The following is a 24,195-nucleotide window of genomic DNA, read 5'->3' as shown; positions in this document are numbered from 1 at the left end:
TAAACAATAAATTTAATAACAATAATAGAGGATAATAAGGTGATAAGCAGTAGCCAGTATGGATTTGTCAAGAACAAGTTATCCCAAACCAATCTTATATCCTTCTTTGACAGGGTAACCAGCCTAATAAATAGAAACAGTAGATGTGATATAGCTTTACTTTAGTAAGGCTTTTGACACAGTTCCATGTGATATTCTCATAAGCAAACTAGGGAAATATGGTCTACGTGCAATTACTATAAAGTGCTTATATAACTAGTTGAAAGACTACTCAAAAAGTAGTTATCAGTGGTTCACTGTCAAACTGGGAGGATGTACCAAGTAGTATCCTCCAAGGATCTGTTCTGGGTCTGATAGTATTCAATATTTTCATTAATAACTTGAATGATGGAATGGAAAGTATCCTTACAAAATTTGCATACCAAGCTGGGAAGGGGTTGCAAGGAAAGATTGAAAGAACTATGCATGTTTAGTGTAGAGAGGAAAAGGTTGAAGGGGGACCTGGTAAGTCTTCAAATAAGTAAATGGTTGTTATGAAGAGGACATTATTCAATTGTTTTTCATGTCCTCTGAGGATAAGACAAGAAGTAATTGTCTTAGTTTGCAATATGGGAGTTTTAAGTTGGTTATCTCTAAGTATAAGAATAATTAAGCAGTGGAACAGGGATTTTTCCCTGATGTCTTTAGCTTCCCTTATCAATTTTCTACACTTCATAGTTGGTAATTTATAATGTTCACAATCTACATCATATTTTTTTTCCATTTGTTGTATAGTGTGTGCTTGTTTCTAATTTCTGTCTTGACTTCCCTCTTAACTAGGATGGGCTTTTAACCCAGTTATCCTCTTCTGTGACTGAGGAATTGTGGCTTTTGGGCTGTCTTGTAAACTCTTCTTAAACAATTTCAATGTTAATTCATATTTTGCTCTCTAAATTCTTCCTTCCCATCAGTTCTGCTCATAATTCTAATTTTCTTCATCTCTGGAAAATTAGTTTCCAAGTATATCTGTTACTTGGCTGGGATTATCCTCTGTTTGTCCATAATTAATGTAATGAAGTCTTGGTCACTGGTTCATTGACAAACACAACTTCCAGTCCAGTGATCAATTCATGATAATGAGGGTCCACAATAGTTATCTTAGGTGTTTCGTCTTTTGTTTCAGAATATTATCACCTATGATAGAAACTCTGATGGTGTTTTACTACTGGCTACATGAGACCTGCAGCATATATTTCACATAACACAATTTTTCCTAACACAAATTGCAGACAGGTGCTTTAAGGAGCAACTTATCCTTTTGTCTAAACTGATTCAGTCATCTGTAACAGGCTGCTGTCAGTGTCCCCCTTGAGCTTTATTAGTTAGCAAATTGATCCAGGTGCATTCAAGATTCTGCTGTTCTGAACTATCAATAATTCTAAAACAGATAATGGTTTGCTTAATGTAGAGTGCCAGTCCCCATCTCCTTTTACTCACTATATCTCTCCTAAATAGATTGTAACCAGTGATGTTAACATTCCAGTAAAGGGAAGCATCCACCCAGAGGTCGGTAATACCAGTTGTGTCAAATTTCTTCTCACTAGTGAGAATTTCCAGTTCCTTCTACTTATTACCCAGACTCCTAACACCATTGTATAAGAAATTTAAAAAATTATTTTCTTTACGTTCTTTGCTACTTAGGTTCAATATATTCCTAGCACTTGGAGTCTGAGTTTGTAATGCTTTCAACCCTTTAACATTATTCCCTTGTGTTATATTTTTATATATATGAACCAAAGATGAGGCTAGGAATATGTTTGTGCGTGCGCACTCATGTGCACTGAGTGAAAATGCGTTATTTACTTAAATACGATGATTTTCATTCCTGAGGAAAAAGAATAAACTATGCATTAAAATTGAACAAGAAAAAATTCAAATGTACTTGGAAATATGCAGAGTATTTTGGGAGGGAAATGAAAAGATGCAGTAAAGGAGGAAGAAAAATTATTTAGGCTTAATACGTTTACATTCTTTGAGCATGCTATAAAAGTTTCGTTAATTACAAACTAAAAAAAAGTATATTTTTAAAGTAAAGAAATAGCTCTGGGTCAGAGGGAATGAAGAAGTGTTTTAAGAAGATGAAGTAGCCAAATGGAAATTTGATTCTAGCCATCATATGTGAGGGAAGACTCAAAATGAAGGCATTATTAGTAGAGTTTTGTGGGCAGACAAAGAAAGTAGATAAATTTGAGGTGTCAGAAACAGGTCATTTGAGCTCTATCAGATTTTCTTATCATTATCAGCACACCAGCTTGCTTTCTCCTCAAATTCTCACCAGGAACTTTTCTAAAAACTAAATCAAATTATTTCTGTAGCCTGTCAGAACTGTATTACCCATGTTGGTTGAATCTTAATGGTTTATAACCCATCTTTAATGTTGGAATCCAGTGATTATATGAATATTCCTTAAATTAGGGAAACTGGCACAGGAAAATACACATTCTTTCTCTCTCTGAATTTTCTCAGGTTTGGTTTTCCAAGTCTTTGTATTGGTAGCAAGAGACAGCTTTAAAGCTCAATCCTGCAAGATGCAGAGCACTCTGACTCATATGGCAGTCTAGGTTACTTAGCACATTACAGAATAGAGCTTTAAATGATTTAAAAGACTGATGCACATTTGGTTAGTGCACTTAAATTGGAATAAACCAATTTAATTCTTTTAAAGTAGTTAGTGTTAAATAATATTCTTCAGTTACAATAAGTACTCGTCCTGTAAAAATGAGGTTGCTAAGAAGTGTAATATTTGTACTAATTCAGTGTTTAAACATTTTCCATTTCCCTTTCTAAACATGCTAGTTTGTAATTTTTCTGTTTGTTAGTGATATAGAATTCGATCTGATATGCTTGGCCCTGTATCTTGGAAAAATCATCTCCTAAGCATGAGCATACTTAGCAGCTGATTTTACAAGTTGCATAGTGGTAAATGCATGCTTATCTCCAATCAGAGCTGATTTATAAATTTAACATTATTTAACTTCTCTTTCTAATTGAGCAGTATGAGGAAATATGATATATTCACAAATAAGAGAAAAGCATATTGGTTTACATATTTGTTCTTTGAGACTAAATTCTTTTTTAAATTGTTGGTTCGAATCAGTTTCATGTACGTTTTAAAACTGCATCCATTAAATTATCTTTAACTTAGTTATCTTTGCATTTGCTTTTCAGAATTTATTGTTCACAGATGAAAGTGATAATTCAGAAATAAAAATAATTGATTTTGGATTTGCTCGGTTAAAACCACCTGATAATCAGCCTCTTAAGACTCCATGTTTTACTCTTCATTATGCTGCTCCAGAGCTCTTGAATCACAATGGTTATGATGAATCCTGTGATCTCTGGAGTTTGGGGGTTATTTTGGTGAGTGTTCGGTTGTGTGTCTTATTTATTTTAATCATTCTATAACACAAGCAAAATTGATTCCTTGTTAAAACTAATGTCTGGAGAGGGCTTGACATTGTTCCAGATAAGCTAGAATTGGAGTGGAATGAGGATATCTTTTTCCTGCACATATAGTGGCAGCTGGGATGTGTATTGTAGGCATTTAAGAAGGTAGAGCTAGAGCCATCTTTCAGTTTTTTTCTGAGCAATTTGATTAAATTAATTTTTCTTGGAATGTTCACCTGTTAAAACAGCTTGGATGTGTGAAGGAAATAATAAGTCGATTATGAGACCTCTATAAATTTATATTATGATCTTAAAACGGCTCCGGTTCAGATAAAGATCCAACCTACGTTCTGTTTTACGGAAAAATTTATTTTGAAAAATAAGTAAATGGTATAGGCTTTCCCACTGCATAAAATCTGTATGTTTTCAACATTCCTGAGACTTGTTAGCCATTTTGCTTACAAGGTCTCTAAATAAAGACCTGTTGTGCTTTAGACCATGTACACCTTAAAGAGAAAATATAACTCTTGTTAAAGTACTATTTATAGGAATATATATACTGCTGCTAACTCTGCAAGTAACAATATCTGAATATTGAGTGAGTTAGGTTAATGTGTAATCAGTACTGTTGTAGTAAGGTTGGTAATAAATATATGGTATTAATTAGTGCTACTTTTGTTCTCCTGGTAGTATACAATGCTGTCAGGACAGGTACCCTTCCAGTCTCAAGACAAAGGTTTAACATGCATCAGTGGACTGGAAATTATGAAGAAAATTAAAAAAGGAGAATTCTCCTTTGAAAGAGAAGCCTGGAAGAATGTATCTCAAGAAGCCAAAGATTTGATACAAGGTAGGAATCCATAGATATTTCATATTTTTCTTTTAGCTGCAGTGACCAGAGTAAAGTACCATACTGTATACTTTTATGTTCTTCAGTTTTTGGTGTTTATTAATTTAAGTTTATAAGGAAACCAAAGTAGTGTTTTTGTTACAAGCAGTAATTATCAGCTCATCCAGAATAAATGTCTGTAATTTTTTAGGGATGTCAGTTATTGAACACGTGATTTATTATTGTTGATTTTTGAATATTTTATAACAAGTTCTTAGTTCATTACTCTGTTAAAAAGTGTTTTGTACAACCCTGTGTCAACATGGTATGAGTTATATCTAAAGTGATATATAATCATGACTCATCAAATGATTCAAGTTTTATGTTTTCAAATGATTACTTTATCCACAGTATTAAAAAGATAAATAATAGCTCCTGGATTAAGGATATATTTAATATATATAATATATTTCTGTTAGGACTTCTTACAGTGGATCCAAATAAAAGAATTAAAATGTCCAGCTTGAGATACAGTGAATGGCTTCAAGATGGGAGCCAGCTGTCATCCAATCCTCTAATGACTCCTGATAACTTAGGCTCTTCAGGAGCTGCTGTACATACATATGTCAAAGCAACCTTTCATGTAAGCTTGAAAACTCTTGTATTTTAATTATAAATATTAAACATTTGCTACATTATATCAGCCTAGAATTTGGATTTACATGAATTTGTTTATTTAAAAATGTATTTACATTTAGAGTTCTATGATAGGTGTATAGGAAGTTACAGAAATATAAAGCCTATAAAATATGTTGACTTATATCAGTGGCCAAAAACCTACATGAGAGAATATAATGAAACATGTCAAAATGGGAAGTTGAGAGAGGAATATAGATTTTGACAGCATATTTATATCACTGTGGAAAGTGATGATGGTGAAACACCTACCATAAATATAAAGTTTAGAGAAGGTCCTTAAACAAAGCTTTCTAAGATATGTGTAACGTTCTGGTTACACTTAGCACTTGCTTGACTTTCAGTTTAATTGCCGTTCTTGTGATTAGAAAGAAAGTAAACTACTGCTACAAAAATTTGAGGTAAAGCATTTAAAATATATTACGATTTTGAATGCTCTGTGGAAATACCTTAATTGTCTTAATGGACATTTTTGGATACCAACATTAATTCACTAAAAATGTTTGTTATACAAATGCAGGCAAAGAGGAAAATGTAAGATTGATTTTTTCAAAACTTTATATATGAAGAATGATCTCAAAACATAATATGTTAAATAGCAGTTTATGCTCAAAACACATTGCATTTTATGGCTTCATTGCAAACAGGGACTGTGTTGTCCAAGAAGAAGAAGTGGGGTAAATAGTTTTCCTTTATTTAGCAATTGCAGAGATCTAAGTTTTGAAAAAAAATATGAAATATTTAAAACTAAAATTTTTAATTTAAGTAAATATAAAATACTAAAATGTAATCTTGACTATATTTATGGCTTAGTAAAATAATTAAAAAACATGGAATATGTGGGGAGAAGGTTGCCAATTAGTGATTGTGTGTGTTTATATAGGTTTAAAGTAGGGCCATCGATTAATTGCAGTTAACTCGTGATTAACTCAAAAAAATTAATCACGATTAAAAAAATTAATCGTGATTAATTGCCATTTTAATTGCATTGTTAAATGACTACCACTTGAAATTTATTAAATATTTTTGATGTTTTTCTACATTTTCAAATATATTGATTTCAAATACAATACCGAATACAAAGTGTTCACTCCTCACTTTATATTACTATTTTTGATTACAAATATTTGCACTGTAAAAATGATAAACATAAGAAATAGTATTTTTCAATTCACCTCATACAAGTACTGTAGTGCAATCTCTTTATTGTGAAAGTGCAACTTATAAATGTAGATTTTTTTTTGTTACATAAGATCACTCAAAACCAAAACAATACAAAACTTCAGCACCTACAAGTTCAGACAATCCTACTTCTCATTCAGGCAATTGCAAAGATAAACAAGTTTGTTTACATTTATGGGAGATAATGCTGCCCACTTCTTATTTACAATGTCACCAGAAAGTGAGAACAGGCGTTCACATGGCACTGCTGTAGCCAGCATTGCAAGGTATATACGTGCCAGATATGCTAAACATCTGTATGCCTTTTCATGCTTCGGCCACCATTCCAGAGGACACGCGTCCATTCTGATGAAGCTCATTAAAAAAATAATGCATTAAATTAAATTTGTGACTGAACTCCTTGAGGGAGAATTGTATGTCTCCAGTTCTATTTTACCTGCCTTCTGCCATATATTTCATGTTACAGTTGTCTTGGATGATGACTCAGCACATGTTGTTCATTTTAAGAACACTTTCACTGAAGATTTGACAAAACGCAAAGAAGATACCAATGTGAGATTTCTAAAGATAGCTACAGCACTCAACCCCAGATTTAAGACTCTCAAGGGACTTCCAAAATCTGAGAGGGACAAGGTGTAGAGCATGCTTTCAGAAGTCTTAAAAGAGCAACACTTTGATGCGAAAACTGTAGAACACGAACCACCAAAAAAGAAAATTAGCCTTCTGCTGGTTGCATCTTACTCGGATGGTGAAAATGAAAATGCGTTGGTCTGCACTGCTTTGGATTGTTATCGAGCACAACCCGTCGTCAGCATGTCCTCTGGAATAGTGGTTGAAGCATGAAGGGACATGTGAATCTTCAGCGCATCTGGCATGTATATATCCTGCAACGCCAGCTACAACAGTGCCATGAAAACACCTGTTCTCACTTTCAGGTGACATTTTGAACAAGACGTGGGCAGCATTATCTTCTGCAAATGTAAACAAACTTGTTTGAGCAATTGACTGAACAAGAAATAGGACTGAGTGGACTTACAGGCGCTAAAGTTTTATATTTTATTTTTGAATGCAGTTTTTTTTGTATATAATTCTACATTTGTAAGTTCAACTTTCCTGATAAAGAGATTACACTACAGTACTTGTATTAGGTGAATTGAAAAATGCTATTTCTTTTGTTTTTTACAGTGCAAATATTTGTAACAAAAATAAATATAAAGTTAGAATTGCACACTTTGTATTCTGTTGTAATTGAAATCAATGTATTGAAAAATGTAGAAAACATCCAAAAATATTTAAATAAATGGTATTCTATTATTAACAGTGCGATTACTTGTGGGAGTAATATTTTTAATCGCTTTACAGCGCTAGTTTAAAGGCTTGTAAAATTGTCATAAACTGCATGAAGAATGTATAGACATGACTCTTGAGAAATAATAAAACATAGAACTCATACCTTATTATACGTGTTCTAACATTTCTTAAACCTTTTATAAATGCATAAATTGCCTTTTTATTTTGAAACAGGCATTTAACAAGTACAAAAGGGAAGGATTTTGCCTCCAGAATGTTGACAAGGCACCTCTTGCTAAAAGAAGGAAGATGAAAAAGACAAGTACAAGCACAGAGACACGTAGCAGTTCCAGTGAAAGTTCACATTCTTCCTCCTCTCATTCTCATGGTAAAACTACACCAACAAAAACCCTGCAGCCAACAAATCCTGCAGAGAGCAATAACCCAGAAACCATATTCCAGTTCTCTGATTGAAAAGCAGAGAAATATCCTCTCTTGAACAATTAAGAGGTGATAAGTCTGGTAGTACTTGTCCCTCCTTGGAACAGAGGGATTACAGGGATATGTTCATTGCTTTGAACAACTTGTTTCAGTTCTGCCTTTTTAGCTTTTTGTTTCAAGACATTTGGTTTTAGTCTTAGTTCAGAATCATTGGATGTGGTATAATATTGTGAATACAACCAACATTGAACTCTCTTAGGGCTGGATTGGTATGCAGTCTAGTCCTGAGTAAGGGGTAATCACATTGTTGTTTTGTCCCTGGAAGAAGAGTGTTACTGAGAGGCATAATCTCCTTTCAGTTTCCCCACTGTTCCAGGGAGGGAATATGCTGTAAAAGTCAATGTGTACTCCCTGAAATGCTGTGTAACTAGGCATGTTGTGTGGAGCAGAGTCAAGAGTCCTCCTGCCCATCTGCATAAGGAGGGTCATAGCAGCTCTGGTTCCCTCCGCACACAAGTAATGGCAGTACAGTGCACTAAAGCAAGAGGCCATCTTACATCACTTCTAACCAGGGCCGGCGCTTCCATTTAGGCGACCTAGGCGGTTGCCTAGGGCATCAGGATTTGGGAGGGCGGCATTTTGCCGACCTTGGCAGCAATTCGGTGGCGGGAGGTCCTTCCGCGCTCTGGGTCAGCGGTGGCAATTCTGCGACGGGTCCTTCACTCGCTCTGGGACCCGCTGCCGAAGTTCCCTGAAGACCAAGAGCGCGGAAGGACACCCCCCCCCCCGCCGCAGAATTGCTGCCAATGACCGGGAGCACGGAAGGACCCCCGCCTAGGGCGCCAAAAACCCTGGTGCCGCTCCTGCTTCTAACTCCCTTGTGTTGGTGCATAGGATGGGCTGGAACCTGGACCTTATTTTGGAATTTAAGAACAGAGATGAACATAAAAGGAGTACCATTATGCTGTTTTACAAATTTATTCCTTAAATTTGGTTTTACGCTACTCAGAATATAACAGTCTTATATTATCTAGATCAGGGGTAGGCAACCTATGGCACAGGTGCCGAAGGCGGCATGCGAGCTGATTTTCAGTGGCACTCACACTGCCCAGGTCCTGACCACCAGTCCAGGGTGCTCTGCATTTTAATTTAATTTTAAATGAAGCTTCTTAAACATTTTTAAAACCTTATTTACTTTACATACAACAATAGTTTAGTTATATATTATAGAAAGAGACCTTCTAAAAATGTTAAAATGTATTACTGGCACGCAGAACCTTAAGTTAGAGTGAATAAATGAAAACTCATCACAGCACTTCTGAAAGGTTGCCGACCCCTGATCTAGATGCAAAAGGAATCTATGGCTAGCAAGATGAGGTGACTTTGCACTGTAATGCTATTGTTTATTTATATTTCTAGAAAATATAATTTTTTAAAAAACTTTTCAAGCTCCAAAACTCATTTGAAGAAAAGAAGTTGAAATTTAGTACTGAACATTTTTTTAAAAATGGTCATGTGTTCAAATATCTATTTCAAGGAACAGCTATAATGTATTGTGTTTATCTTTTATATTTATATGATAACTTGAAGATACCAAGATGAATCTTTTTTTTAAAAGATGCAGAAACTCCAAATTCCATTTTTGTTATCATGGGGTCCATATTGAATGCATGCCAACCGATGTTTTTAATTTTTGCATTGCACAAACATGGCAGTTAGCTCAATACTGATTGTAAAATATTCAAATATATTTTTCTTATTTGTGCTTTATAAAACATCTGAATGATTTTGATGTTTTCTCATGGAGTGTATTTGGGATCCCACAAGGTGTTGCATGCCGCTCTGAGATGCTGAGTGTCCTTAAGTCTCACTGATTTCAGTGGGAGTTGTGGGCTCTTAGCATCTTTGGAGGAGTGCTCAGCACCTGGCAGGAATGAAACTCTGTATCTTTGCCATTATTTTTTTTATTCCTTATATTACATTTCCTTCCTCACATCTTGCTTCTATCTTGTACATAATAAATAACTAGACTTGGGCATGTTGTATAGTGTAGTTGTAAAGCACATATGCACTGGGAAAACTAAAGGGAAATTAAACTAAACACTGTGTTTCACAACTGTACGCTGTTGTACTACAGTGAGGTATTTCCTGCTGTGGTAGTATATTATGTACATAACCTGTTTGGAATCATAAATATGTGACTTTTACTGAAACATTTCCATTGATATACTTTTAAATTGAATAGCATATTTTGTAAACTTATGCAGAGCACTTCTACTCCTCACCTTCTGAATGACTATGGACAACTAACTATTAAGTGTTAAATAAGACCCCAATTCTGTAAACAGTTACACATGTGAGTCATGCCATTAAAGTCAATGAGACTACTGGTGTAAAGTACATGTGTAATTGTTAGCATGACTGGAACCTAGTTGACTAACAGATTTTATTAACAGCTTGCTGCATTTTGAAGTAAACTTAATCCAAACCCTATGCAAAAAGATATAGGAATTGTTTGTCAATTGTTTTATTTATTTAATTACATCAGATAACAGTGCTGAGAAATCTTATGCTGCCATGTTTACAAGGACTGTGTTTGACAAAACCAAGAGGTTTTGAGACCCAACATTTGTTCTGTGTTGCTTTAATATTATTAATGACAGCATTCTGAGGATTTGAGAATTACTGATGTGAATTACTTAATTTACTACTTTTTTTGACGTGAGTGTCAGTAGTAATTGCAGCATTAATTTTACGTTGATGTGAATATTGAGACATTTGCAATGTTTATGTAGAATTAGTATATTTAATCTTAAAAATCAGTATATATGCTGGTAACACAAACAATTTAAAGTGGCTGGTGTTAAAATATTTTAGACTAAATATATAATATTCAGATTTGCTTTTTGAATACTCTCTTGGGAGTAATCTCAGTAATAAATACAACTCATTTGTAAACAAATACATTCCCTCTCCCCAGTAAACCTACAGTAAATACAAAGAAACCATAGCAACAATTAATATTTATTATGCAAACAGCACTAACAAATTGCAGTGCTGATTGTTTGTAATGTTCCGTAAACCTCACTTTGAGATATTTTTGCTGTACAGTTTTTCAATTACTTTTTAAACAAAACCAAAAAGGTTTTTAAATGGAAAAAAATTGGAATTAAATGACCCTGCTGAATTTAACTTTTTAAAATTAAGGGGATAATAAAATGTGTTCCCTTGCTTTGGAAACTTGAAGAAATAACTTTTTATGGACTTTTTGGACAATTGCTAAAATTGACTAAAAGAGTGATCATTTCATTCTGAGGAAAGTGCAGTTGTATTTTCATTGTTTTATCGCACAGGCATTTATGAAATACTTCATTATGCCATTTTTAGACTATATTGGGACTCTGGAATTATTACAGCTCACTGTAATGGGTACACATCTCTTGCATAAAAGACATTTTCTTTTATGTAAGGATATTTGGATGCAAAGTCTGCTTTTCTTTTGTGCTATACTGGTATAGTGTTTTGCCTATCACCTATTTAATTTTTAATATGAGGACGAACGGTACTCAGTCACATATATATATCATGGACCTGATTCTTCATTGCCCTGTGCCTGTGCAGTCATTTATGCCTGTGCAATGTGGGTGTAAAATTTTGCCACACCATAATGTTAGGACTAGATTCTCATTTAAGCTAAGACTACTTTACACCACTCTATTAGTGTAAAAGGGCACTAAGTAGATGTAAATTACATTTATAGTTAGTTTAAGGTACTTTTAAACCACTGCACAAGGTGGAATCAAGCCCCATATTTCTAATTGTATGTATACTTCTAGATTTCTCTCTAATTAACACAAAATACTAAATTCAGCCACATTTATTAAGAGGAAATATGGGATATGTTACTGACAGATTCTAATTTAATTTGAATTTATATCTCTCCATTCTTTCCAGATTATTTGGTGCAGTCAACAGTACTAGGAAGAGTAGTAGATTAGTTTCTTGAAAACCCAGTTCTTTAACAGTATAGCTCTAAGTAACTATTTACTTTTATTTATATTAATGTATTTTTAAAAAAAATCAAAATATTTAGTTGTACAAAAACTATTTATTTGTTCTGAGAACTTACCGTTTTTAAAAATACAAACGGTAACAATTTAGGGTAGATATGAAAAAAGGGAAAGGCTTGGAGCAGGAAAAGCACAAAATCAGAGTTTTACTTGACTTTCTAATTAAATTCCTCCTTTCTCACACAAAGCGCAATCTGTCTTTAATTTAGAGGATTGTTACTTCATAGAAGGTCAGACAAAGTACTCAGTACACTTATCTCACGTACAGTATTATAAAAGAAGATTTTACTACAGTGGATAATTGTTACTGTTCTTCAGAAGAGCATAAAAATACAGTATACCATCAAGATGGCTGACATTTCCCATCTTCCAGATTAACATTACTGATGCACCTGTTTTCGCTGCCCTTCTAAACAAAATTTTATACCAGCACAGCCACATTCCCTTGCTGCTTCTTCCAGAATATACTTAAAGGAATAGATTCACACAACTGTCATGTATGTGTTTTATCAGTATTCTAAAGAATTGTTACTATATAAATATCATTCTCAATTTTTAACAAGTGTGTATATATTTTATTTTTTAATAGTTATTTGGTCTTCAATTATAATTTTTTGTTGTAGTATTATGCCTTAAGCATCATACCTAGGGCACTACCAAATTCATGGTCCATTTTGGTCAATTCCACGGTCATAGGATTTTAAAAACCATAAATTTCATTATTTCAGCTATTTAAATCTAAAATTTCACAGTGTTGTAATAGTAGGGGTCTTGACCCAAAAAGGAATTGAGGAGAGTCACAAGGTTATTGTAGGGGGAATTGCGGTAGTGCTACTCTTACTTCTAAGCTGCCTCTGGCAGCGACGCTGCCTTCAGAGCTGTGCAGCTGGAGAGTGGTGGCTGCTGGCCAGTGTCATAGCTCTGAAGGCAGCGTCACTGCCAGCAGCAGCGCAGAAGTAAGGATGGCAAAGTACAATATTGCCACCCTTATTTCTGCACTGCTGCCTGCAGAACCAGACCTTCAGTCAGCAGCCACCACTCTCTGGCCCCCCAGCTCTGAAGGCAGCAGCACAGAAGTAAGGATGGCATGGTATGGTATTGCCACCCTTACTTCTGCACTGCTGCTGGCGGGGCACTGCCTTCAGAGCTGGGCATCTGGTCAAAAGCTGCTGCTCTCCGGCTGCCCAGCTCTGAAGGCAGCACAGAAGTAAGGGTGGCAGTTCCTCCACCCAACTAGAATAACCTTGCAACCCCCCTGCAACTCCTTTTTGGGTCAGGACCCCCAATTTGAGAAACGCTGGGCTCCTCCATTAAATCTATATATTATAAGGTAAAAGCACACAAAAGACCAGATTTCACGGGCTGTGAATTTGATAGGGCCCTAATCATACCAGAGGCTTTGGCTCAGTCTTCCTGATCATGGCCCATATCTTTTCTTTGAATGCCCCCTGCACCCCAATACAGGTAACACACACCCCTCACTGTGTTTTACTGTGACCACCACTGTATTTCCTTTCTTCCTTCTGAGGAATCCTAATGTTTGAATCTCCTAGGTAGTGGAAACTGGAAATAGTAGGGCTGCTACTGTTCCAGAGACCAAAGTGCCTTGATCTTTCAGTCTTTGTCAACCTGTAAAAAATATCTTCAGTTTACTCCCGAGACATCAGTCTCTTGTAAGTTGGTAAAAATGACAACTGTAGAGCTCCAAGCCAGCTTTCCCCTACCACCTTCCATTTTTATAAGTCACTTATTTGTCTGTTGAGTTAAGAGTTCTGAATTGTTATTTAGCAACAAAAACTTAGGAGTGAGCCGATGCATCCTACGCTCCAGATGGGTGCACAAAACTAAGGGTCTACATTGCATAGACTGATGTGGGCAGTCTGATGTATTTACTGACTGTATATACTTGCATCCAAAAATAGTAAGAAAAAAATAAGAAAAGTGAAATGATTATTGAAGAAAAAAGTTAACAAGGTATAGCTTGAGAATATATATAAGCTACCAGTTGTTTTCCAGAGCTGTTCACTGAGCGAACTACAATAATTGATGGATGGAAGGTATGGGTCTCCTCTCCTTGTGCTTTGAGATAAACATTTTTCCTTCTTCTGTTCTATCTGGAAATTTATATAGCATTCATCAGTGTAGCATATGAGTGACTAGTATATTTGTTCAGGAAGGTTGTGAAATTGCATGACACAAGAATGAGAAAGCTTATTTTTATGTTAGCACTTTTTTTTAAAGTAGAAATTGGAATTTTTGAGTATTGAACAAGAGTTAACTATTTTCTGTTTTTTAAAAATTCTTTACAAACTACTAAAAATAAAGAAATATCTATGGTGACAGTGAAGTCCATTTTAGAAATCTATGCTTAAAAACTGCTTAAGAGTAAACAAAATACGCAACCTTGTCCTGACTTTTATACCATTAGTTTTAGGAAATATGATTCAAAGTAAAATGCATTATAGATAAGTTTTATATTTTAACCAAATATACTGTAAAGTCAGATACGTATTTTTGTTTTGGGGGTTTATTGAGGCCTGCTATATTAGACCTTATTCTTTTTTATAGCACCTCTACAGATATGCTTATTTTAGTTGTTTGTATAATTCTTCTTAAAAAAAAAAAAGTGTGTGTGTGATGTGTAACATTTAGTCATGTAGTTTGCTAAATTCATGATATAATATAGTTCTTAACTTCAGCGTCCTTTTTCAAAGGGTATTGCAAATGCTGTAGATATGTACACTTTACATGTAATATAGAGTAAAGCTGATAAAAATTGGATAAAAATATATAATTCTACACCCCTATCCTGGAAACATGTTTATGAGTAACTTGTGTATCTGCAAGTGTGAGGCTAGTTGAAAAATCAAGAGGAAAAAATACATGCTCTTTGCTATTCCAAGAAAGTAATGTTACCTTTTAAATAATACTATAATTAAGGCTAAGATTTTGTCATGGATATTTTTTGTAAAAGTCACGGACAGGTCATGGGCAATAAAGAAAAAATCACGGGAGCCCATGACTTGTCTTTGACTTTTACTAAAAATATCCATGATTAAATGGGAAGGGGCTGGGCAGCTGCGGGGTACCTGAAGTCCAGGGTCTCCACTGCCCTTGGGGGCTCAGAGCTTCAGGGATCCCCCTACTCTCCCATGGCAGCTGGTGGCTGTGTGGGTCCCTCTGCCCTCCTGCAGCAGCTGGAGTCTGTGGGGTTCCCTGTGCCCCCCAAAGTGATGGGGAGCTGTGGGGGTCTGTCTGCCCCACCATGGGGTGCTGCAGGGATTCCCCTCCCCTGCCACCATGGCGGGGCTCTGGGGGGGTCCCCTGCATCCCCTGTGGTGGCTGGGGAGCTGCCAGGGTCCCCTGCCTATCCGTGGTGGCCAGGGAGCTGCAGGGGTCCACCTGCCTTCCCCCCGCGGTGGCCAGAAGCAGCAGGGTACGCCCACTGCTCATGGTGGCTCGGGGCTTAGGGGCCTGCTGCCTCAGACAGTGAGGGGGTAACTCACAGCTCCCTGCCACTGTGGAAGTTGGCAGGATCCTGTAGTTCCCAGCCACCAGGGATGAAGTCACAGAGGTCTTTGGAAGTCACGGATTCTGTGACTTCCGTAATCTCTGTGACAAAATTGTAGCCTTAACTATAATACACACACAAAACTTGTTTGAACCATATATTCCAAAGTTCTTTACAAAAATAGATAATATTAAGTAAGGCTGGTTGGAAAACAAAAACATTTCCTGCAAGAAATTTTAAGCAAAAAATCTTTGTTCAAAATTGCAGTAAAATTATTTTTTAGTTTTTGCACATGTAGTTTTGAACAGATTAAAAATGAAAATTTTCATTTTGTTTTGACTTAAATTTTTATTTCATTTTTTAAATGAAGCAACTTTTTAATTGAAAATGAAAATTTGTGTCAGTGTCAATTTGAATTAAAATATTTTGTTTCTGGTTTTTAAACCAAAATAAAATTATAATTTAAGTCTAAATTAAATGTAAAATTTACTTTATTTTCAAAATGTCCATTTGAAATAATTCTCATTTTGAAATTTTCTACAGGGAAACTGATAATATTAATCAGAATTGGCATGTTCCATATTTTTCTCTAGAATTTCCCACACAAATTTTAAGCAACTCTAGAATTAGGCCCATTTTATAAAGGGGAACTGAAGCAAAGGAAGGCTGTGATTTGCCAAAGGCAACATGGTGGCAGAGACAGAAATAGAACCAGAATTTATGCCTCCTGAGTCTCTCCCTGTTAGTAGTCTCTTCACTGGTAAAAGTCACCTTTGTTTAAAATGCAGACGATCCCAGGTTACACAAACCTGACTTACGCAAATCCGCACTTACGGAAAAAGTTCTGTAAGCTAGAAATAGGAGGGTTGTTTTTTGTTTGGTTTTTTTGTGTGTGTAATAGTCGGGTATATGTGTCCAACTTATGCAAAATTCGAGTTACGCAAGGTGTTCCGGAGTGGAACGCTTGCGTAAGTCGGGGAGCGTCTGTATTGACATTAAGAACGAAAGAGAGCAATTGACATAAAAATTAACCAGACTAAAAGTATCAATTAAGTGTTAGAAAAGCTAATATGTGTTAGTTGCCCTAATTCAACTAGGAAAATAAATTAAATTAGTGGCTTAGTTTAGAAAGATTTTGGAATCTGATGTTTATTTGGAAGTAAAGTGGAGTTTAAAAATGAGCAAAGATAGAGAGGGTAAATACTATGGATTTTTTTTATAAAGTTAAGAGCCAAGCCTGTTAATAGCTGCACCCACAAAATTCTTATTGAAATCCCTTGACTTCTTCTTTAAATTTGTCTGAGATAAAGATGGAAAAACAGCTTTTCTTCCCCCTATCTCCCGCAAAGGCAAAGGAACCACTAAAAAAAAAATCACAGATTAAAGTGCAGACTGGATGCAAAGGTACAATGTATTATACTACTTAATAGAAAGTCATCTTTAATTTTTGGCAACACATTTGGGGCGTTTAGAATATTCTAAGCTTCGGTTCTCCCTAAAATATTTACTCTCATAAATACTCATTTTTGCTGGATTCTTGACCAATTGTTAATTATGTAATTAGTTCTCTTAATAGCAAGATGTTTGGATGTTTAATGAAGGGAAGAGGAGAAAATATAAGAATTTTGATTGTGACCTTGTCTATATTAGAAAGGGTTTGCGAATGTAGCTGCATTTCATAACCACAAAATAGTTCTTTTTGTCAGCATAGCTTATATCAGTTCCCCGAATGAAATAAGCTCTCTACAATAGCAAATGGTCTTTTTTTGTTTATATAACTGAGACTACATTTGGACTCTTGCCAGCATAGCTGTGTCAGTTAGGGGTTGGTTTTTTTCACATTGCTAACTAGCATAGTTATGCCAGCAAAACTTTTAAGTACAAACCAGGCCTTAGAATTAAGGAACAGGAACAAGAAGAGAAGAGGGAGAAAGGGTGGAGCACAGAATTAATGCTAAAGGCAGCAGAGGGTAAAGAAATCTCAGGGTTGATGTTTGTATTGTTTAAAGTTGTGCCTAAGGGATAGAGAGATGACTGGAGGATAAAGAAAACTATTATTTTGTTGAGAGCAGCTTGCCAGTCCTGTTTAAACAAAAATGACAAATCATTTCCCATTTTTTGTGAATGTAATGCAAGGGGAAAGAGCTACATGGACAACCAAGGTTAAGTTACAGAACAGATACAGAATGTACTGCTGTTCAGTACAAATGTCTGCTCGCTGACTGGCGGGGGAGCGGCGGCTGTCAATCCCACGCCACGAGGACGTGAGGTAAGTGATTCTAAGTCGATCTAAGATACACCAACTTCAGCAACGCTATTCTTGTAGCTGAAGTTGCGTATCTTAGATCGATACCCCTCCCTCCCCCAGTGTAGACCAGGCCCAAGTCTACTGTTGAAGCACCAGAGTAACCAGTGTAGATTTATACAACATCTTGTCAGTCATTTTGTTGTGAGAATAACATATATATCTAAGTTGCATGTTATTCATATGTTATTCTCACAGCAGAATGACTGACCAAGTATTATTATTTTATCAATTACAATTGGGTAATAACACAGTAAAAGCATCCTGATTTTGTTGTTTGTTAAATCACACACATAGGGTATGTCTGTACTGCCCATGTTACAGCGCGGCCATGGCAGTGCTATGACATGGGCAGGGTAGTCATGCTTTATCCCTGGAGGAGAGCTGTCCCGGCGATTAAAAACCCCCCACCACGAATGGGACATGATCGTTTTCTCGCCAGCAGTGTGGCTCTTGGCGATAAAGTGCTGTCTGTACTCGTGTTTTTCAGCACTAAAACTTTTGTCGCTCGGGTGTGTTTTTTCACACCCCTGAATGACTAAAGTTTTAGCACTGAAAGTGGCAGTGTGGACACAGCCTAGTATCATGTGTTGCAAAGAGCTACAGAAGACACTTTAAAGACACGTTGCGGCTCATGAGCCTCAGGATGAGTATCACTGTTCTAGATGTATAAATGTGCATTTGGTTATATTAAAATGTATTTAGTTTGAATGGGTCTAAATTATCCAGTGATCCATATCGCTCTGTATGAGTGCCCTGTCCTCCTCTTTATTTACCATTCCACACATCTTTGTGTCATCTGGAGATTTTATCAGTAGTGATTTTATATTTCCAGTTCATTGATGAAAATGTTGAATAGTGTCAGGCCTTGTATTGATGCCTGTGGAACTGCACTGAAAACAGATGCATTCAGTGAGGATTCCCCATTGACAACTACTTTTTGAGATCTGTTAATTAGCCTGTTCTTAGTCCATTTAACATGTTGTTTGTTGTATAGTTCTGTTTTTTAATAAGAATGCAGTATTAAGTCAAATGCCTTACAAAAGTCTAAGTATACAACATCTATGCATCAGAGGTGTAGCTGTGTTAGTTTGGATCTGTAAAAGCGGCAAAGAGTCCTGTGGCACCTTATGGACTAACAGACGTATTGGTACATGAGCTTTCGTGGGTGAATACCCACTTCGTCAGATGCATGTCAACATCTATGCAGTTATCTTTGTCAACCAACCTTGTAATCTCACCAAAAAATAAATTGGGCTAGTTTGAGAACTGTTTTCTATAAAGGCATGTTGACTGGTATTAATTATATTCCTATCCTTTAGTTCTTTATCAGTTGAATTAGTTTTTACTTAATTTTGCACAGAACTGATGTCAGGCTAACCTGCCTATAGTTACTCAGGTCATCCTGCTTGCTCTTTTTGAATATTGGCACAACTATAGCACTGTTTCTGTCTTCTGGAATTTCGTTGGTATTCTAAGATTTATTACAAATTAACATCAGCGAGCCAGAGATTTCCTTGTAGGAGTCTTGGGTTGCAAGTTATTGAGGCCTGCTGATTTAAAAATATTTATTCATAGTAGATGTTCTCTAACATCCTCCTCAGTTACCAATGTAATGGGAACTTACTTGATCAGTAGGTATGATACAAGTACATCATCCTGCTTCTTTCCAATTACAGAACAGAAATACTCACGGAACATTTTTGCATTTGTGCATCGTTATTAACAATGTTACTAACTCTGTCTAGTAAAGGGCCATTACCATTGCTAGGATTTCTTTTCTTCGTAATATATTTAAAAACTTAGAACTTAATATTACTGTTCACCTTGCAGTTGGGAACTTGGATTATGCAAATTATTAAAGGCAGGGACTCTCTGTATTTTGTCTTGTGCATTGCCAAGCACATTATCAATGCTCAAGAAGTAATAAAACTAATTATTATGGAGGTAGTCCTCTTAATTTTAAATATCTAGGTCATATAAAAGTGCTCTGCCACTTTGTTGCATATGGTTTTATTTTCTATGTGTGACAATATTAGTCTGTGTAATACAGGTTATTTTTCTAAAACAATAAAAATTCCCTCTTTCTGCATATTTTTATTAACAAAACCATTGAAAGAATTTCTGGGGGCTGTTAGATTAAATGAGATAAAAAATTAACAGGATGGCTTTCCAAGTTAGAACCAATGGTCTGTGTCAGTGGTGTCCAACCTGAGGGCTTCAGAGCACTAAATTGTGGCTTTCAAGGGTAATTGTGTAAAGAAGAAATATTATATTGATTATGAATTGAAAATATATTTACTGAGCCATGCTCTGCAATTTTTAAACCGAACTGCTTGAATCAGCCATGTTGCTATGGGGAGGCAATATGGAGCATCCTTCCCCAACTGCCTCATTATTTCTTCCGCAGCCCCATGAGCAGTTTCTGGCATGAACCAGGAGCGTTCTTGCTGTTCTTCCCCTGTTGCAGCTGCTCAGCAGCATCCCCAGTGGCAGTCTGTTTTATTGCAGGGGAGAGAAAAGACTGACTAGTTTCTCCACTGCCTGCTTCCTTGCCAGGCTGTGGGAGGCCCAGAGGCTTAGGTGGCTCTGCCTGAACCTAGGAAAATAAAGTATTGATTGTAATCCCTTGAAAGAGGTTGGACATCAACCTTATCCCTTGCTAGTGTTGACCTTGACGTGCTAACACGTGAAAACTATAAACTGCCTTGTGTTCATCGCATGTTACCTCATGTTATTTACCACACATTAGCTTATGTGGTAAGAAAATGGTTTGATGCTTCTGAATACAATTTTTTGGTAAGTTCATCTTTTTTCTTAAAAGGGTACAGTCATGTTTAAAACCTCTTTTATACTTTCATTTTAGAAGCTGAAAATAAAATATCTTTCTCTAGCAGTTCTGACCTTTTCCATTTAGAAAACTGCTTTTGCTTGTTCTTTGATGTTGAAATTAATGGCTCTTTTTATCTTGTTCTTTGATAGTGCAGCAACACGATTGATGATGTGACTATAGCTCTGGAATAGTATTTAACTGCTCTATAGAGCTAGCAGTGTCTGCAGAGATAGCAGAATCTGAAACATTTTTTATTGGCCCATTAGTAATAATGGCTATTTGGGTTTTTCTAAATGTCTTGAAGGTGTATTTTATATTTTTATATATATAATATGTATTTAGAATCTCCAGGGCATTTCCCACCATATTATGACAAGCTTAAGATACTGTAGGACAAATATTCTGCCTAAACTATGGAATGTTGACTTTTAATGTATGCTTTTTATTAACTGGTCATTGTTGTAGCCTAACCATTAGTACAGTCTTGTTCCCATTTGGTATGGTTGGCTATGAAAAGGATTTCAATATGATTGTCTTTTGTGTCTGCTACTCCAGTTTCAGAAAAATGACATGAGTACAGCGGGTAAGGTCCCACTTGAAATAGAATATTAAAGAATATATGCTATAGTTGAGATTTTACTGGATTATTGGGCAGTCGTTAAAGAGCTAATCATATTTTTCATTCTTTGGGACCTATTTCTAATGAGTTTTTCTTTGTCAACATCTGAGCTGTGCTTCCTACTTACATGAGCTATAACTAGCTGTTAAAAGAAGTGCACATTTTTTAAACATCAGAGAATTGGTATGGGGAAGGTAAGTCATGCAGCAGAACTGCAGTAGCGTAGGTAGAGGGGGAGTGGGGCAGCGGCCGCTCTCCCACTGAGCACAAGTGGCCCCTTTTAAATTTCTTGGCACCTTTTTAATTTTTACTTATCCAGCGGTGCTCCGGGTCCCCGGTGGCGCTCCGGGTCTTCGGCAGCACTTCAGCGGCAGGACCTTCGCTAGCTCCGGGTGTCTTCGGTGGCACTGAATGACCCGCTGCCGAAATGCTGCTGAAGACCCATGGAGCGAGTGAAGGTCCCGCTGCCGAGGTGCTGTCGAAGACCCAGAGTGCCGCCCCATCAGTAAAAGCACTGCTGGGTGAGTAAAAGCGCTGCAGTGGATGGTGCCTTTTTTTGAGATTGCTCCCCCTGTTCCCTCCACCTGGCTACGCCACTGAGCAGAAGTATTGGGTGAGCTAGAACCTACAGATTGAGGATTCTATTGTGAGCAGGTTTTTTACATTTTGAAGAGGAGGAAAGATTTTTATGTAAATGTTAATTGTTCAAATTCAAGAAAATCTTTATCTCCTTTTGCAAGGACTTCAGTTGCTTAGCCCATGTACTCAATATATGATGAGGTCTGTTACTAGTGTGTGACTTGTATTTCATTTGTATGTTATCTCTCTAGATCTGTGAAGATTTTTTTTTTAAAGAACATAAGATATTCTGGGAAATGAATAAAAGTTATCTGACCATCAAAGTTCACTTTCTTTTATATTCTAACCTCACAGGATGCCATTTTTAAAAAATATTTTAGTGATTATCAAAGGGGATTTAGATATTTTTAGGTAGCATTACAAAATTTAATATATTATAATAGCTTTTACTGAAATAATATCTTTGTGTAATATTATACAGTTTATATGCAAAGATTTAGTTAATGATAGTAAACAATACCTTGTTCAGCTTGTTTAATTCTAGCTGGGCTAGAACTTAAAAGTGTTAACTTATTGTGTAATGTGGAACTTTGGTTCCTTTGGAATTATTAAGACAGAAAAATGTCAGTGTGTTTTCCTTCTGTTGCTGTATATATGCTAAGCAATGTTAATTTCTCTTAAATGCTTTATTACGGTGCTGGTTAGCACTGCCATTCATTAAAGATGAAATATACAAATCAAGGGGGTTTATACTATGGATTATTTATTGAGAATTGTAAGAAATCATCAGATACTTGTCTAAAAGTTGTAAAGACGTATATTCTTTTCCAAGTCTTGAAGTTTGTTTTTCCTGTATTAGGCAAGGACTGAATGAGTTGTATCAACTTGACAGCAACAACAGAGTTGAACATTGATTGTGTAGGAACGTGCTATCTTGCTATTTGGATTTCTTTGAAGTGTTTTGTGTGTGAATTTAACTTTAAAAAAGCAGTAAGGGCTTACATTTACCTAATTGTGTGTATGTTCACAGATGTGTTTGTTTTACCTTTAAAAATAAACTTGTCTAAGTGCAAAATCTTGAATTCGAAAGTACGTCATTACAGTTCATTTCACTTCTGGTTTATTTGAACTGTGCTCATCATAATGATCTTCAAGGGTCTGGCTCTTTTAATATAATATGCACATTGCCAAAGTCTTGATTTTATAGTACTGCTAACTCTCACTATGATCTAAATTTCCTTTAAACTGTATTTTGACTCTAAAAAACCTGACTGTAAAAATGGTGTTGTGGCATCATGTTTGTCTGTCAGTAATTTCTATATCAGCTTTACTTAGTTTAGAGGAAAGATACTGCTTCAGTAGGAGTTGAGGGTGCCCAGAACATCACTGGATCACACGTCAACATTCAGTACCATGCTTACTAGAAAAATTAGTCTGACTTCAGTGAGACTTTTGCCTGCATGTAATGAGTGTGGGATTGGTGCCTGCACAGTAAAGGAGCTATTCAGCACTTCAGATGTTCTAGCTGGCCACAAAAAGAGCTTTTAAAATGATAGTCAAAAATTACGTACAATGTGGTAGATATTAGCAGAAATTTGACATAGAGTGGAAGGTAAGGAACTGGTTAGGGGCAGGATTTGTGCTGGAGTTGACGTACCTTAGGTTGAGTTACCGCAGGGTCTACACCACGGGAGGGCAACAGGAGAAACTCTTCCGTTGACTTACCTCCGACGAGAAGAGTAAGGTAAGAGTACAGGGGTCAACTGGAGAACAATCTCGTGTCGATTTGACGGGTCTTCACTAGACTCACTAAATCAACTGCTGGTGGATCGATCTCAGAGTGTCGATCCCAGCTGTAGTGTTGAGCCTGAGCCACAGAAGAGTTAAATAACTTGCCCAAGGCCACACAATGCCTCATTGACAGAACAAGGATTAAAATTCTGGAGTGCCTGGCTTCAGGTCCTGTGCTCAGTGCATTATAATTAGATCATGCTTTGTCTCATTATAAACTCCCAGCTGTATTGCTGATTTATTGCTGATGGGCCTTAGTTCTATTGTGGGGGGAGGAAGATGGCAGAGTGGGAGAAGAAAGGGGTTTCTGGCACATTCAGTACTTGGTTTTTCTGCTAAGACTAAATGGAGGTTACTGTTGACAGTGATGGTGATGTTTTTGTGTTATGGATGCATTTATGTGGAATTGGACTGAGACCACTGATTCACTTTGCATTGGCCACAGAGAGACCTAAGATATTGTATTGGGGCTCAAAAGATCTGGTGTGATTTCCAGCTCTTCCACAGACTTCCTGTGTCATCTCTGGAAAATCGCTTTAGATCAAATCACTTTAGATCAACTTTTCAGATGTATCAACTATGTTTAGATAACTCCATTTATGGGTTCACAGACCTTGTTCTCA

The 24,195-nt window shown here is 36.3% G+C and overlaps 1 protein-coding gene across 7 annotated transcripts in view; it reads left to right on the top strand.

Moving 5' to 3' along the window:
- RPS6KA5 (ribosomal protein S6 kinase A5) overlaps window positions 1-24,195 on the top strand; it is a 669,794-nt gene that overhangs the window by 159,998 nt on the left and 485,601 nt on the right. For 4 of the 7 annotated variants that reach the window (XM_050953246.1, XM_050953247.1, XM_050953249.1 and 1 more), the window contains 5 exons: window positions 1,495-1,545; window positions 3,208-3,399; window positions 4,117-4,276; window positions 4,735-4,898; window positions 7,658-9,902. In XM_050953246.1, coding sequence (XP_050809203.1) covers window positions 1,495-1,545; window positions 3,208-3,399; window positions 4,117-4,276; window positions 4,735-4,898; window positions 7,658-7,897 — 807 coding nt within the window. In that variant the 3' untranslated portion in view covers window positions 7,898-9,902. Of the gene's footprint in view, window positions 1-1,494; window positions 1,546-3,207; window positions 3,400-4,116; window positions 4,277-4,734; window positions 4,899-6,599; window positions 7,350-7,657; window positions 9,903-24,195 lie in introns of those variants that run through there. The other 3 variants (XR_007774432.1, XM_050953251.1, XM_050953248.1) reach the window with 3 other exon arrangements.

The sequence above is a fragment of the Gopherus flavomarginatus genome, chromosome 5 (assembly GCF_025201925.1).
Source record: "Gopherus flavomarginatus isolate rGopFla2 chromosome 5, rGopFla2.mat.asm, whole genome shotgun sequence".
In the NCBI taxonomy this organism is placed as follows: Eukaryota; Metazoa; Chordata; order Testudines; family Testudinidae; genus Gopherus; species Gopherus flavomarginatus.
The sequence above is the reverse complement of the archived record's forward strand: the minus strand, read 5'-3'. Positions and strand labels throughout refer to the sequence as shown.